Source organism: Brachyhypopomus gauderio, chromosome 16, assembly GCF_052324685.1.
Source record: "Brachyhypopomus gauderio isolate BG-103 chromosome 16, BGAUD_0.2, whole genome shotgun sequence".
Taxonomy (NCBI): Eukaryota; Metazoa; Chordata; class Actinopteri; order Gymnotiformes; family Hypopomidae; genus Brachyhypopomus; species Brachyhypopomus gauderio.
In genome coordinates this window covers 13,741,891-13,758,792 of record NC_135226.1, presented here as the reverse complement: position 1 = coordinate 13,758,792, position 16,902 = coordinate 13,741,891, and the positions used below count along the sequence as shown (strand labels likewise).

General features: G+C 41.7%; 2 protein-coding genes across 3 annotated transcripts in view; both read left to right on the top strand.

The window, feature by feature from the left end:
* Positions 1-2,745: 2,745 nt before the first annotated feature.
* folr (folate receptor) lies at positions 2,746-6,037 on the top strand. Its single transcript, XM_076975700.1, has 5 exons — positions 2,746-3,062; positions 3,318-3,447; positions 3,968-4,156; positions 5,265-5,400; positions 5,692-6,037. The coding sequence occupies exons 1-5, from the start codon at positions 3,034-3,036 to the stop codon at positions 5,961-5,963; spliced, it is 756 nt and encodes a 251-aa protein (XP_076831815.1). The 5' UTR covers positions 2,746-3,033; the 3' UTR covers positions 5,964-6,037.
* A 3,008-nt stretch (positions 6,038-9,045) lies between these two features.
* inppl1a (inositol polyphosphate phosphatase-like 1a) overlaps positions 9,046-16,902 on the top strand; it is a 25,714-nt gene continuing 17,857 nt past the window's right edge. The window contains exon 1 of one of the 2 annotated variants that reach the window (XM_076975695.1): positions 9,046-9,838. In XM_076975695.1, coding sequence (XP_076831810.1) covers positions 9,672-9,838 — 167 coding nt within the window. In that variant the 5' untranslated portion in view covers positions 9,046-9,671. The remainder of the gene's footprint in view (positions 9,839-16,902) is intronic. The other variant, XM_076975696.1, reaches the window with a different exon arrangement.

Sequence of the window (16,902 nt, the reverse complement as noted above, 5' to 3'; positions counted from 1 at the left end):
AGAAGCGACATTGAAGAAAGATTAAGTGAAACAATGGATGTGTTACGGATAGAAATCGTATTTTTGCCATAGAATACTAAGTCCAATATAGGCATACAAGAGAAGGCTTTAATATAAAAAAACCTAGGCTATATGAAAGCTAAATGTATAAATCATAGGTAATAGCATGATTCCTTTAAGAAGCTTTACAAGTCCTGTTGATAATGGTATCAAATAATATTGCAAGTTTTTTGCAGGTCTAGTTGCTGTCCTGTTCTTACTTTTTCACAAATTGTGACAGGATCTAATGTCATAAGGATGTCATAAGTTCATTCATGTCAAATGCTCATCGGGACCCGATGCTCTAATCAAACTTAGGACTGAAAAGCTGCACTCACATGAACCACTGCTCAATGGTGTCACAATGACCACAACAATACAAACATGTTCGAAGATACGGTAGCTCTCCCAGTGCTGCTGATGGAAGACATCTCAGCTCCGTATCAGTGAGCCCTGTCCCAGTTTGTGGCTTAAACAAATATATCTGTCACAAACTGCAAGGATGTATTCAGCTCAATCCATGTTATCTATAAGCACATTATTATTTATTTAAAACTGAAGGAGACATGAAAGCTTGAAATGTAAATGTGAGTTGTGGTAGATGTGGTGATATATACGAAACAAGAAAAATGAAAGCCATTACATTAAAGTTATATTAAATCTAATCACAGTGAGGTGTAAGAATTCAGTCAACTTATGTGCCATTTCACAAGATAACAACACCAGACATTTCATACATTACAGCATTAACTGTTGTTGCTCTCCCTGAATGATTTCTGCCCTGATGTACTGGAGTTGCCTACCCAGCCTCTGGTCTACAGTCTTCTCTCTCCCTGCTCTTCCTCTGGTCTACAGTCTTCTCTCTCTCTGCTCTTCCTCTGGTCTACAGTCTTCTCTCTCCCTGCTCTTCCTCTGGTCTAGTTTTCTCTCTCCCTGCTCTTCCTCTTGTCTACAGTCTTCTCTCTCTCTGCTCTTCCTCTGGTCTACAGTCTTCTCTCTCCCTGCTCTTCCTCTGGTCTACAGTCTTCTCTCTCCCTGCTCTTCCTCTGGTCTAGTTTTCTCTCTCCCTGCTCTTCCTCTGGTCTACAGTCTTCTCTCTCTGCTCTTCCTCTGGTCTACAGTTTTCTCTCTCCCTGCTCTTCCTCTTGTCTAGTTTTCTCTCTCCCTGCTCTTCCTCTTGTCTACAGTCTACTCTCTCTCTCTGCTCTTCCTCTGGTCTACAGTCTTCTCTCTCTCTGCTCTTCCTCTGGTCTAGTCTTCTCTCTCCGTGCTCTTCCTCAGGTCTACAGTCTTCTCTCTCCCTGCTCTTCCTCAGGTCTACAGTCTTCTCTCTCTCTCCGTGCTCTTCCTCTGGTCTAGTCTTCTCTCTCCCTGCTCTTCCTCTGGTCTAGTCTTCTCTCTCCGTGCTCTTCCTCAGGTCTACAGTCTTCTCTCTCTCTGCTCTTCCTCAGGTCTAGTCTTCTCTCTCGTGCTCTTCCTCAGGTCTACAGTTTTCTCTCTCTCTGCTCTTCCTCAGGTCTAGTCTTCTCTCTCCGTGCTCTTCCTCAGGTCTACAGTCTTCTCTCTCTCCCTGCTCTTCCTCAGGTCTACAGTCTACTGCTGCTCTCTTTACTCATTTGGCCAAAAACTGCAGAATTCCAGCCTCAGACTGAACCTTCCTTTTCATATTATTTGTCATTGCCAAACATATAGTTAATGTTAACACACAAATGCAAACGACTAAGAAGTACATGAATTAACATTACATTTATTATGTATTTATTACATAAATGCTAACGTTCATGTCTAAACACAGGAAGGTCTTAAGTTAACATTAGTAATAACTAATGTTAGCTTTGCTTCTTAATTTAATGTTGGTCAGATGTAAGCTACGTGACAGCTGTGAGTAAATTGATGACGTACTAGCCAACTCCTCAAAATGTAGATTGCCCTCAGTTGTCGGTAAATAAGCTTTCTCCACGGGATCATGCTAAGCTTATTTATTGCAGGACATTCCAGTTTGGTTCATTAGTGTTTGGTGGGATTGCACCCACCTATATGATCATCGCTCTCGGGCGGACAAATGAGTGATAAGACAGTCCTGTGGCCCCGCCCCTAGAACCACCAGTTCTGTCCAATGATGTAATTTATTGTACATTTACGACGACTGGTTGAATTCTTTATTGTATTTGCCTTGATTATAAAATTAAAATGTTTGTCTCTGGAGTGTTTCCTTGTGATTCGTTTTATTAGTCAGTTGTAAATGTGCAAAGGGGTATTTGTTTGGAGTTTTGTTACTTGCAACCAGTGAAATCCTTTTTCTCATTTTGCATTGATTTTTTGCACAGAATTTTTTTTCACTTTCATATTAGGTATAGACTGTCAATTTCACAATTTCACTTTATCCTATGCATACGCATTCGCTAGAATGACTTGAGGTTAACCTTATCTCATGTATGGTGAGGTTAACTGGTTCACAAATCGTTTAACCAACCGTAATTTCTGAAAGTGCAATAGAAATCTCTACACTGGAAAACACATCACCTGAATAAATAAAGCCAATAAATTGTGAATACGAAACAAGACATGGAAGAAGAACAAAAATATGTAGTCTACGAGTAGTAAATTTGCACTTCACAACAATTTCTAACAAACTACATAATGGTTTTTATCTCCACTTTGATAACAACAGGTCACGATGACTGTTACAGTACAGCTCGTTTATGGGGGGCGGCAGAAATGCGACGTGCTCGGTGGTTGTTCAAAAAGCTCGTGCGCTGAAATATTCCATCATATTCCCGGGAGTTCTGCTCGCGCTGCTTACCCTGGACTCGAATCAAGTGGAACCGGTCCTCGGATTATTTGGTGGGCGAAAGAAAATTGCGGATTGTATTTAGAGTAGAGGAGAAAGACGTGCCACCGCGTCTTTTTTTTACTTTATTAAACCCGTTTTAGCAGTAAACATTTCAGCAAAAAGCAAGTCTGGGTTTATCAGACATTTAAATTAATAGACAAATGGAGCAACAACCAAACTTCCGTGCCAGGTAAGAACCTTCTACTTTTACGTGATGGAAACAGTAATAGTGATTACCCACGTAGCATGTTATACAACGAAATACATGGGAGAACACTAGTATACAATATGTAATGTAGTCAATGTTTTAATATAAACTTAATAATGAAAGAAGAAAACCTGCAGCCATTAAAGGCTACATTCGGGGGCCTTTGTGTAATGTGTTAGGATATCTCACGTGTTCCCATCCCCTCGTTTCTTTTTCTCGCTTTGTTTTTTTCTTTAGAGCGTTTTTGGCGTTGACCTTGCTGATAGCTGTGCCTTCTTGTGCTTACGGTTTGGATAAATTGAATATGTGTATGGACGCCAAGCACCATAAAACCGAACCTGGGCCGGAAGGCAAACTGTACAAGCAAGTACGCAGGACGGACGGACGGATGGACACACACACACACACACACACACACACACACACACACACACACACACACACACACACACACACAACCACCACCACTACACCACACCACACAACAGACACACATTCATGGTCAGAGTCTAAGAAACTTTATGTGAACAGTAAGGTCTCACCAACACATTTAGGTAATCATTACCATGATTAGTCTGTGTCATGTGTTAATATATGAAATTACTCTTAAACACTGCATGAGACAGACCAGCATTTGTTAACTTAAGCCTAAAATGAGGATTGTGTAACACAGTATATCTAATACTGTGCAAGATAGCTTAAAATAATATTGGTCTTACTTGTATGAAATACTGTATATTCCATGGTTTTGCTAAAAAGAAACAATACATGGGCCAAAGACAATGTTATGTTAAACAGGGTAACTAATAAAACAGCCACAGAGAGGGCTGGGGGTTGGAATATTATCCAACCTCTGCATCACGTTCTTCCTTCTCCGTCTTGCTCAGTGTACACCTTGGCGTGAGAACGCCTGCTGTACTGCGAACACCACAGAAGAAGCCCATGAAGACAACTCCTACCTCTACAACTTCAACTGGAACCACTGTGGGACCATGAGTGAGAAGTGCAAACGCCACTTTGTCCAGGACACCTGTTTCTACGAATGCTCCCCTCACCTGGGGCCCTGGATACAGCAGGTACAATACACATCAGGCCTACTTGCGTTAAGTAGGCCTGTAATGTGTGGGTAAAACAGTCAATCGCCTTAAAACTCCCAGTGGAAACTCTCGATTCTGCAACTGATCACAAGTCTAAAGACTCCTCTTTATTCTGATGTCTTAGTGAGTTTGGAATAAAATTAGACCACATTAAATAATGATTATTTTAAAACATATGCACAGTTGCATACAACAGCAACCCTAAGTTCTTAGTTTGTCTAATAAACAAGTCTAACATTTACAATTAATTTTATAAAGGTTTGATAGTCATATTTTTTGGCACAAGTCTGTCTCACCTACAATGTGAAGCTCCTGCTTTGCATCTAAACGTTTACCCACAAGGGTTTCACCTCGTTTCCAAGAACAAACACATTGACAGTTGACAGTACTGGCAGTGTTTTAAGATAAGATATCTTTACTACCACTGTACAAGTATAAGGGAGCAAGCTTGTAGGTACCTAAGTAAGGCTAAACTTAGGAGTCAGTGCTGTGTGTTCAAGCAGCGGGCTACAAGACTGTTATTCAGTTTGGGGTGGGTAGGAACCGGGCCCTGGAGCGTTAGCCAGACGGTAAAGGGGTGAAGATGGAGGTGGAGGACTGGGCCTCTGCAGATGCTCATTGCAGCAGGTACTGTTGAAGTCTTCCAGTGCTGTAAGCTGCACTGGTGATCCAATGAGCCATTTTAATGATGCTCTGGAGGACCTGGGAGGTTCCCAGAGGTGCAGTACCACGTTGTGAACGCAGGGCGTGACAATACACCCGCAGAAGTTGAGCAGCCGCTGTTGTGGGAGTTGTGCTTGGCTCCTCAGGAGGTGGAACCTCTGAAAACATTTATCATTGGCTGTAGCTGTTGCGTAGAGTGATGTAGACACCAGTGAATATGAAGCTCAGAGTTGCTAGCACTTCACAGTGGGAGCATTTCGTAATAGTACGAGGTTTGTATTTATACCACAGTAACATTATGATTGTGATTCTGCACGCGTCGTGTATTTGTACCATAGTGTACGATTTTGATTCTGTACACGTGTTGTATTCGTACCACAAAAATGTGATCGGGACTCTACATGCGTGCACCTTGTGTTTTCAGGCGGACGAATCTTGGCGGAAGGAACGTATTCTTGATGTTCCACTGTGCCGGGAGGACTGCGAGACCTGGTACAACGATTGCAAGGATGACCACACCTGCAAAGACAACTGGCACAAAGGCTGGAACTGGACCACAGGTGTGTGTGTGTGTGTGTGTGTGTGTGTGTGTGTGTGTGTTGGTGCATGCACGTGTATTGTTGTGCATGCTAGCAAGCCATACCTGTTTGCACGTATACACAGGTGACGTTCCTTCACACTATTGGCATCACAGATACCGTGATACTGCGATACTGAAGTGATATATTGTGCAACCCCATGTACCACTGTCTCCTACTCATCATGGATATAATATTCCTGTAAGACATACATAACACACAGGGTCACAAATGTTACATAACACAAATGTTCTTGTTTTCGTTTCTCTGCAGGCATAAACCAATGTCCAAGGAACGCTATTTGCCGCAAGTGGAGTGAGGTGTTTCCCACGCCCCAGAGTATGTGTGAGAAGATCTGGTCTAACTCCTACAAGTACACCGATCTCACCAGGGACAGCGGTCGCTGCATGCAGATGTGGTTCAGCGGGCCGAATCCTAACCGAAAGGTTGCGGAGTTCTACCTCAACAGAGCTCCTCGCACGGCAGCCATGACGGGAAGTCCTGTGTCCTTCCTCGCTGTGCTTCTGTTAATGCTTCTGAGGTGAACGCCATTAAGTGTTGATGTGTTATGTTGGTCTGCGTGTCAGTTGGAGGAAAATAAAGAATGATGGTTACACAAAACTCATTCTGCTACATTAACAGTATCATTTTATATTAGCTGGGGTCCATGTAACTGAGCATAAATGAGCAGCTAATCCATAAACCAAACAGACAGTATAATCCAGACTGTGTACTTGCACAGGATAAGAAAAGAAATGCACATGGAAACACATCAATTAAGAATGAATGCAGATCTTTCCTGATTCACATGACACAGTAAACTACATGTGTCCAGCAGTGAGTACTTGAAGCTGATATGCTCTCTTCTCATAGCCTTCGACTGTGTGGGAATCAAATGAACGTTCAGCACACTTGCTAGCTGAGACTGCCATCATTACTGCGGATACACGGGCTTGAGAAGATAAGAGTGTTCATAAAGCTTTGAAATTTGCATTAGCTAGTCTTTCCTAAGGATAACGAGGAACAAGACAGCTATAACGAGCTAATTATGGTCCGACAGTGGAAGTGGAGAGAAACTCCTGACTAAAACATTTGCATACTTTACTTTTTCCACTCTAAAACTACAAAACAAAGGACACGTATGCCATTTGGGAGATCAGTTTATGTTCTTCTCACTTAACTACTCACAGCATCAGGAACTTTGACCAGGAGGCACTCAAATATGTGCATGCCACTGTATATGGAAGGTCATGTGAGAATGACAAGGCATATCAGGTAGGACAGAGTGTACATGGAGCACTTGAAACATGAGAACATGGAGACTAAGTACTACATATTTGGGATACCGAGTTCTCTTCTCACTAACCTTAATATATTCAATAAATATCAAAGTTAAAAAAAAATGTTGCTACTTTAAATACAAATATCCTAATTATATTTGAAACAGTATGTATTTTATTTTAAAGTTGAATTTGTAATATAATTGCAGAAACCTTTTACCCTGTTGCTAAGTTACCTGCCCATCAGCTGTGTTGCTTGCTAAAAGAAACATTTAAGATACATTTAATTTTTATTCCTTCTACACATACCTTATTTGTGTAACAATCGTGACTCAGAAGGTAGAGAAGGATCCATATGCAGATTAGGTAAAACGGCATTTAATGACACAAATTCTGTAAACAGGAGCACAAACGGGAAAATCCCGAGAGGCGGACGGCTGCAGTACAACGAGACAATGCAAAAAATAAAAAATAACCAGACACAGAGATCAAAAACCAGAAGAGAGGTACAAACAGAAAGAGGTACACAAGGGCTAGGCCCAGTAGAACATGATGGGCAGAGCAAATGTCAGCAACGAACAGACCAAATAGAGAAATAACGAGACAACAGCTTGGTATGCAACGCAAGGCGGCAATACTTCGCAATAAAATGTAGTTCAGTGTCCTTAAGTAAGGTGGTCGATGACTAATAGAGTTTAGGTGCATCAGTATTGCAATGACGGCGCCCTCTGGTGGTCATGGGAAATCTGACAATTTGAATACTGTACTCAAATAAGCAAACCAATACAATTAATTTGGATATTCAAATAACACATCCTCATCGCTTATGTTAATATAGCCTACTTAAGTTGAAATTATGTTTCTGTCAGAAAGCATTATTTAATAGCACTTATCAATGCAGTTAAAAACTAAGCGATGTTTTAACTCTGTATTTAACTTAAAATGACTTGAAGTCATGTTTTATGTCTTACTGAAATGATTGAGACAATGCAGTGCAAATCTGTGTTTGCACTGCATTGAAGTAGTGATTCACTACCTGAAGTAGTGATTCAGGGATTCAGTAGTGATTGCACTGAAAGAAGTTTATTGGGGATGGTTTTGAGACGGATGAATGCGAATAAGAGTATAAAGTACAGATAACTTTTAGAGCTGTTTGTAATTGTTTTGTGGGTTTTTTGTAACACGGTCCATATTTGAACTGTCATCTAATTGTAAAGGAATGACAAGAGTGGAGCGACTGCAGAGAAACAAGGGTTACAAGGGTTATGAGTTACAAGTGTGGGCTGGTGGGGTGATGAGATGAGATGGCCAGCAGAGGGCGGCATTGCTCATATTTTGTTCTGCTCGCTACTATTGAATAAACCACGTGTTCCCAACTCAAATCCAAGTTTTCCTTCCTAAAATTATTTACTTAATTCATTTATGTGCCAATTACCAGATTTAATAAACCGCACAAATTTCACATTAAAACGGATTTCGTAATGCATTCAGCTAAAACGTCAATTTCTTAAAAATGCTGTATTATTTTGATTATCCTGATACCCATGTTTACATCAACCCAGTTATGTATTTCTTTTCAAAATATGAAATTCACGTGCACGTATACAACCTGGCTCTTTACTTCAGGGAAAATGCAATATTGGCCCAAAACACTAAATGTGAATTCATGCTCCTCACAAGTATCTTCATCCTTTCACCGGAATCTTGTCGAGGCCTTGACAGCAGGAGCCGTGGCTGAGTTTTCCAAGGGCTTCCGTAACCTCACACCTCACCTTTGCAGAGATTAGATGGAAACTTTATCAAGAAACATTGTGTAGACTCGTCTTTCCTGCATGTGAAGGATATTTTAAACTGGGTTTAGGCTTCTACGAAGGCACTTCTGATCAAGTTAATGTTTATGTTGATCCAGCAAACGTTATAAACTGTAGTAGGCTACACCAACCATGTAGGTCAATATTTATGATTCACAGTCTTTGTGTTGTTTGTTTGATATTCGCCTTCAGTTCTTTGACTGAACATATTAGTTAAGAACCATCGGGATACACACAACGGCTGTGATAAATAACCAGCCGGCGAGATTTCTGCGGCAGGAGGTTGCAAGTTAAAAACTCAACAATTGGTATTAGTGTCAAGTCACACACCAATCTTAACAGGAAGTTTGTAGAAAGAGCTCAGCCTGTCTATACAGGCGCCTGACAGAACCATTATCCAAGCTCTAACTCTGACTACACTTCAGACAATTATATACGTTATCTTACCAGCCAAAACACAACTTTAAACAGTGTATAAATGCCTTTAATATAATGAAGAGACTGTGTTTACGTGTTTTAATTCTGAGGCAGAAACCATTAGACTGCGTTTCTTCGCAGTTTGCTCGCTAGCTCAGGGCTCCAATAATCATTAATACAACCTGAGGACAGTCGAGCAATTAATTTACAGCATTAAAAAATTGTAGTTTAGTGTAAGATTCACACAGAATGTCTGTGGCTAGCTAGTAAAACCAGTTAAAGAAGTTAAATGAAACGCGTTTCCCGGAGCTGTGCAGCCTAGTGGCAAGTTGGACAAGAGCACCATTAACTACCAGAGATCTTCAAACTTTAGTGCCGATGAGAGAGTTGGGACAACACCGCCATAGACGGTTTACCAGAGCATTGAGCACTCTGTCTTATTATTCACCTCTATGGTGGGTTAAAAACACAACTACTTTACTGGTGCTGCTTTTCCAAGCGCCCCTGTTGGATTTACATGTTTATTTCCGTGGGGAGAGGGAGTAGCGGACGTCTAATGGGATACTTTCAGGAACTGGGAAGACGAGGACGGTTCTCAGACTTGGAGCAGCCGAGTCCGTGTTTGAGTCCGAGTACGTTGGTTCACTAACCGGGCTGAACACCGAAAGTCCGCCGTTATTGTGGGGATATCTGTGGAGGGGAGGAAATAAAACCCGGTGAAGTGGTTCTGTGGAGCCCCGCCACGATGGCAGGCGGCGGCGTGTCCCCGCTGGGAGCGGCCCCTCCGCTGTGGTATCACCGGGACTTGAGTCGTGCCGCTGCCGAGGAGCTGCTGGCCCGGTCCGGACGGGACGGAAGTTTCCTGGTTCGGGACAGCGAGAGTGTAAACGGGGCTTATGCGCTTTGCGTGCTGTAAGTGTCGTGTCGCCTTTTAATTTCTAAGAAGTTGTTTACGCGAACTTTTTTTTCCAAGTTGAAGCGACACACTCGGTTGCTTCCCGGGGTTGTTTGTGATAAATGGCAGATTTTTTATATACATTAAGTATCTTTGGTTATATACACTGACACATTGGCCGAATCATCAGATTCATTATCTGTCTATGATGTTTTGAGTATTTATTTTTCGCAACTAACTCTTGGTGTGAAGTTACAGATAAACACGATAAAGGTCACTGATTTAGAGCACAAAACGTACAGTTCCTCTTTTTTTCCTTTTTTTTTTACGAAAAGCTTGTTTTTCATATTAGCTCACTGTTTATTTAATTTTTTGGAAGTCGAATCACTTTCAGTGGCAGAGCTGCATGTCACGTGGTGCGCGAGCCCTCCACATCATCAAGGACAAAAATATCCATCCTTTTAAAAAATGTGGTAGTTTGTAGCTGAAAGGACACTGTGTGTGTGTGTGTGTGTGTGTGTGTGTGTGTGTGTGTGAGAGAGATGCATAACCACACCACTTTGTTTAGTAATAAGGTACAACACCATGGTGTACATATGTGTATACTATTCAACCACCCCTATCTGAGACAAGCTCTTTCCACATGCTTCTCCGTATGTAATGTGCCATATTTGCCTGTGGATACATAGTCTAAACATCTTACATTGTCACTTTTCCCTCACCAATCTTGATTTTTCAACATCCCAGAGAAGGGTGTGATCTGTCGTACCATGTACCAGGTCACAAGGTAGAGTGCATTCAGAGACTGTGTTTGTATGAGTTTGGGGGGTGATTCCTTTGTTGTTGAGTCTTCTCTCCACTGGAGACACAGGTTGGAACATGCACAGCAGCTGTACCTTGCTGGGAATCAGTGCTGTGTTGTGCCCATCAGTGGACTTAATAAAGGCTTTATGAAGCTTCACAGAACCAGAAGTTGCAAATCTTACTTTGTAATGTGACTGCAGTAGTGCTTTAAGCATGCTGGTTATAGTATTGTTTCTCTGCCACAACCAAAGAGACATGCTTGTGTGTGTGTAGGGGCGTGCATGTGTGTCTGACTGTCAGTCAGTAAGGGGTTTCCCTCTGATGTCTGGTTCAGTGTCTGAATGATGAGTTATTTTAAGATGTCTGTGTGTGTGTGTGTGTGTGTGTGAGACAGTTGATTGTGGAGACAGTTACTTGTGTAGTATTCTAATAATTGTGCACTAGAAAGTACATGAAGTATAAAGAAATAACCTATAGGGATTGCAAGTCAAGTTATTAGTAGATTCCATGTGTTCATAGTTTTTTATAATGCTTGGCATATAAAAATAAATTTTGAAAAATGATTCATCTTGTATTTCTGCAGGATGTCTGCTTTTGGGTACACAGTTTTTGTAAAACCCATGGTGTGTGGCGAGGCCAAAGCAAACATCATTCTGTATTTTGTGGAGCAATAGTCTGTGATGAGATCTGATGAAAAGTAGCACCAAAATCAGGGGCGAGAGAGAACCATTTCACTAACACAGTTGCTATACTTTTGTATATTCAGTATAATTTATTCAGTATAATTAACTTGCATGGCTACCCCTCTTGGGATGTGTACTGGAGCCCTTCATGTGTTGGGAATGTGTAGGTTTGTGTTGGGAATGTGTAGGTTTGTGTTGAGAATCATGCCTCTAGGACCTGCTTGTCTTGTAGCTCCAGCTGATGGCAGGAAGAAAGCCACTTTTTGTTTTATATGGAATTACTTTTTGTGGTTACTTTAAAGTCTTTGACATCGTCTTGCACCTGGGGCATCAGGGTGGAGGGTGGAGACGTAAATGCCCCAGACCTGACACTGGGCAGGAGGCCCAGGGGCACCTCCATATTTGTTTGTGGTCATGTGTTTCCTTGCGCTCCTCCCTTGTTTGACACCAAACATGCAGGGTGACTGAAGACGTTCCACTCTCATGTGATCACGGCGCTCGGTTTTGGCCCTGTTCTGGAAAACTCAGGCTGCCCGAGTTTGGCCTGACCAGAAAGTTCTTTGTGTGTATAAACCTTCCAGACAGCTCACTGGAATGGAGCTGGCATCTAACAGAAGAATTTGAGGCTTTATTGGCTCTGATATGTAGCTGAAAGTAGCCCTTGAGTTATGACTTTTTTTGTTTCTTTGCCTCCCCCATTGTTGTTATGAAGTATGATGTGTTTTGTGGGCACTACCACGTTTACCTGCATGGTGTAAGCCAAGAACCATTAGCCTCCTTCTATGCAATGGATGAAAGTTGTTGTTATAGTGTCTGTTATCTTATTTCTGGATTCAAGTGCAACATGAAAATGCAGGAATTGACACAATCACACACATTAACATCCAACCATACTTAAACATAATGATTTAATGATTTAGCAGTGTTTTATTTTTACAAGGTACCTTCCGGGTTCCAGGAATAGACTGACATGGTAGATGTAAATCCCTGGATTCACTTTGGTCACATTTCACGTATAGCGTAGTCGAATGGCATAGCAGAGATAAAGAGCAGTGTGTATTCACAGGGCTGTTTCAGTGTTTGCTCTACTCTCAGCTCCATTTGTTAACAACTGAATTTAGCAGCTTGGTCATTGGTGACGCCCATACAAACATCGGCTGCTCACTGTGCCACTCCAGCTTGTGAGACTGAAGGCTTTAGTGTCGCTGTAACTTTAATAACTTAAAAACTGTTTTTGAAAATACCCTTATTAAGTTTCATCTTTTGGTTCAAGACATCATTCTGTGAATATGCAACTGGCTGTTAAAAAATTCAGAGTTCAGTTAGAACATTCTAACTATTCAGCAGTTTAGAATTCAGATAGAGAAATGGTAAATGTAGTTTTTTTCGTGCCGGCTAGGCAGTAAGCTTTAAAAGGAGAGAGGTTAGGTTGTGATGGAAATCTCAGCACCATCTGCATGAACATACCCAAGTGCTCTACGTTTGCCACCATCTGTGTTTCCTGGTACTGTCAGAACATAATGCTTCTGTTTATCTACCTTTAGGAACTGAACTGGGCAGGTCATACGGGACATTTGGGTGATCAGGAAAGGAGCTGAGGATTTAGCTGTCTGTCTCTCTCCAGTGTCATATTTTTGTTAATTCCTGTCTAAGGCTGCTGCATGAAGATCACCTTTAAATACCTGGTATTCATCTATGCCCAAGTTGGTGTGTGTGTGTGTGTGTGTGTGTGTGTGTGTGTGTAATGCAGAGATACATGGAGGTATGTTGTTTAAGATGTTCATCTTGATCATTATCATGTTTCTTTGTAGCTGGGATCACGGTTTGCCATGTATGCCTCCATTGTGTAGCCCAGAGCTGAGGGTGAACTCATGATAAAAGCGGATAGGTGAAATGATTGGTAATAAAAACTATAAGTAAGAGAGGAACCCAAAGCATTGAGCTGATCTTGGCTTCCTCTGCACGTAGCACCATGAGTGGGACAATGTGGGACGGCTGCATAGTTTTGGCAGGGTTATCAAAGCCGTTATTTGATGGAACACTGAGCCTGTCGCAGATATCAGCAGAGGGAGGACATTTAAGTTGAGTAGATTCATACGTTATGACATAAATATCCCATGTCTATTGAGAAAGCTTTGTACAAGATGAAAATAATATACTTCAAGGGGTTTCGTCTCGTGGCGTAGGAATTTTAAGCTCTCAGAACAAAAATCTAAACAAGATTCTGTTTACAGTATATACCAACCCACCCGCCCCTCTGCCTTCCACACAAGTGTCCCAGTTTTACCCCTCTCCCCTTGACGGTTTGTAACACGGGTGTTTACACAGAGCACATCTCTGTTCTCCTCAGGTGTCTCTGCTCACACTCTTGCCCTTAGTCTTGTTGTCTTTATGCTTTAATAAGGCCTGATCTGCTTGTGTCGTCAATGAGGTCATCAGGCCTCATTTAAAATGATTACCTGATTAAGAAGAAAACTCAACACGTCTATCCTGACTGGTGTTGGGTGTTTAGCGGCACTGGATTCTGATTTCTGAGCTGTGCAGGTTTTAGAAGAGTCATATCCTGGAATGTTCCTGTTTTTCTGGGCCACATGTCTTTCTCTCTAATCAAATGGTTGGTGGTCCTCACAAATGCAGGTCTGTGCTCGGTCTTCCCTATTGCTCTGATTTTGTCTTTAGTCTCAGTTTCTTAGATGGGCAGTAAGTGCAGTAGCTAGTTGATCATGCACTGTGAAAACTGCTAGGTCTTTGTACCCACTTTAAGCTTCCTCTATGTAGCATTAGAAATGCACTGAAAGAGAATTGATCCTAGGCGAGCTAGAAAGTCATGGATAGATAATGATGAGAGACTTTCTCAGATTGTTCTGATCAGTTGTGAAAAATTAACCAGAGACAATTTTGGTGTATTCACTTTTGGACTCAATTTTGGACCTAGTTTAAGTGAATGATTCATTTATTGGGTCATTTTTGTTTGAGGGCTGCAGTAATAATATCAACTCAAGCTTTTTACTCAAGTACAAGTTCAAATGTACTTAAAGTATAAAAGTAATGTAAAGGATGGGGGGGGGGGGGGGGGGGGGGGGGGATTGCCATTATGTACCAAAACATAGGCCACGTCACAGGGCCTATAGTCCACGATCGTCCGAAAGATAATTACTCCAGAAAAGTATAGATAACCAGTATTTCTACTGAAGTAAGGTAATGAAGTATTTGTGCTTCGTTACGTGACACCTCTACCAGGCACATGTAATTCATTTGCCATTTGCTACATTCCCTGTAACAGGCCCCTCAGGCCTTAACATGTGCGTGAAATCAGAGCTGTTGAAAACAATAGCTGGATGTCTCGGAACACAGCAATTTATTACTTCAAAAGTTATTACTACAACAGTTATTTTTTTACTTCATATTGTCCTCCTGACCCTATACAGTAGAAATAATACAGTATCAGAGTTTCAGCTTTGGTGTGGTGTTCATGACACATGTTTGCCATCTGTTGGACCTGGGTTCACGACCGGGTGTGTTAGCTGACTTCAGCAGCCTTCGCTACAAATTGTGGTTCGGAACCTCCCCACCACCCTGCTGAGAAGACATGGTACAGTGAGGAGCTTACCAGGGACAAAGAGTCAATGGATGAGAGACACATGAGGGAGGTAAAGAGAGGGAGGTGAAGAGAGGGTGGTGTTTGTTTCTGGCTGATGTATGAGGCCATGTTCAGGGCGTATGTTTGTCACCTGTAGGTCCTGTGTTCAAGAGTGCTTCCTTATGCATTTGCTACATGGTCACTGTCTTTACATTGTGATAATACCACCTTCATGATAACAAACTAGTAAAAAGAAATATTCAGGGATGCTTTTCATTATGTTCTGGCAGCCACAACTGTAACGAGGTTCAGCTTCTTTGATTATCCCCAAACGGGACATTCTGACCACAAACACCACAGGTATTATTGGTATAAAGGTGATCATCAGCCTGGAAGAACCCCATGAATGTGATGTCACAGGTTGCAACCTTAGCTTTCTTATCTCCTCCTCCAAGGGAAAAGTTTTGTCTAAGCAGTGGTATCAAATCTGTCTGGCTGCATGAACTCTTAACTGGAAATACGTAGGGAGGAGCCCATAGACAAAGACTAGATAAGGACACACACACACACACACACACACACACACACACACACACACAGAGCTACACTGTATAACCTACCTTTCACATAGTGGTAGGGACCCATGTCTGACCTGAGGAATCCTGTGGAAACAGGAAGTAGAATCTGCAGACTTTGATGATGGTAGCAAAGGCCTTAAAATACTTGGAGATTTGTACATTTTAAGCCCAAAAGCAGAAGTAAAAATGTCTGCAGTTTAGGGAAAGAATGGTTCATTTTGGAAACGCTGAGAGCAAAGCCCAATAGTTCAGGATATGTACCTTTTACACTGACCCCAGATCAGTTTTGTGTATCTTGCAATTAAAGATGTAAGTAACTAAACTTTTAGGTACTGTAATTCACTTAAAAGTGCAGATAAAAATATCACAGAATTGTGTTTTTTAGCAGTAACATGAAAATTATAGATCAACTGGAAATCCTAGTCCTACTCATCATTTAGTGTTTACTTTTAAATCCTGGATGAATCTGTAATCATGTCGCGACTTCTGTATTGAGCCCTTCTGCACGTGTTCAGGTTTAAAAACCGGTATGGATCAGACAAGTGGACATTTGGAAGTGAGAGTTTGTCTTTGTATTGTTGACTTAAACCACAAAGGCTTTCAAATTCTGTGTGGTGGTTATCTGACTACTGAGCAAATGGCTTAATAAGGTCTCCAGTCAGTTGGACAGTACCTGCGCTGATGAGCTGTGATTTTGTTTTTTGGACAGCCAACAATAGGGCCTGGCTGCTGTAGCCCTATGAATCCGACTAGTTTTGATTACAGTCATTTGTGTCGACGTAGGTTTCTGTGAGGAGACAGACCTTTAGTAGCGTTGCTGTGAAAGCGCAATGTGCTCTTCTGGTCTTAAGATGTGGGTGAGGATGTTGTGGGTGGTAAAGGAGAGAGAGGAGGGAGGGTGACGTTATTGTTCATCAGGCCGGCGAGCTTGAAGATGACACACACAAAAAACACACAGCTCTCATCGCCCAACGAGAAGGTCAATCACACAACCTAAACCAGGTGTATTACAAGGTGACTCATTACAGTCCCCAGGAGTTTTATACCGACTCTTACAACATATATGAATGAACCTTCAAATAATGGTACCACTCCCACACCACACCTCTAGGATTTAGAGAGTTATTACACTCAGGGATGACTCTCATTTACTGGTTGGGCATGGCACTCATTTACTGGTCGGGAATGACCAGTGGACCTTAAGGACTCACATTCTCAACTCCACCAAACTTTCATCTAATGATATTACATGATTAGAAGATGGATAAGAATTCAAAAACTGCATTAATTCTCACTATAAATGCATGTAAGGCTGTCTTACATAGCTGTGTTACATTTTGAATGTTTCTAGTATGTAATAAAATAACTTAAAATGAATGTGGACACTTCACCAGTGATGTCAGTAACGCGTAACTTAGTAACGCGTTACTCTAATC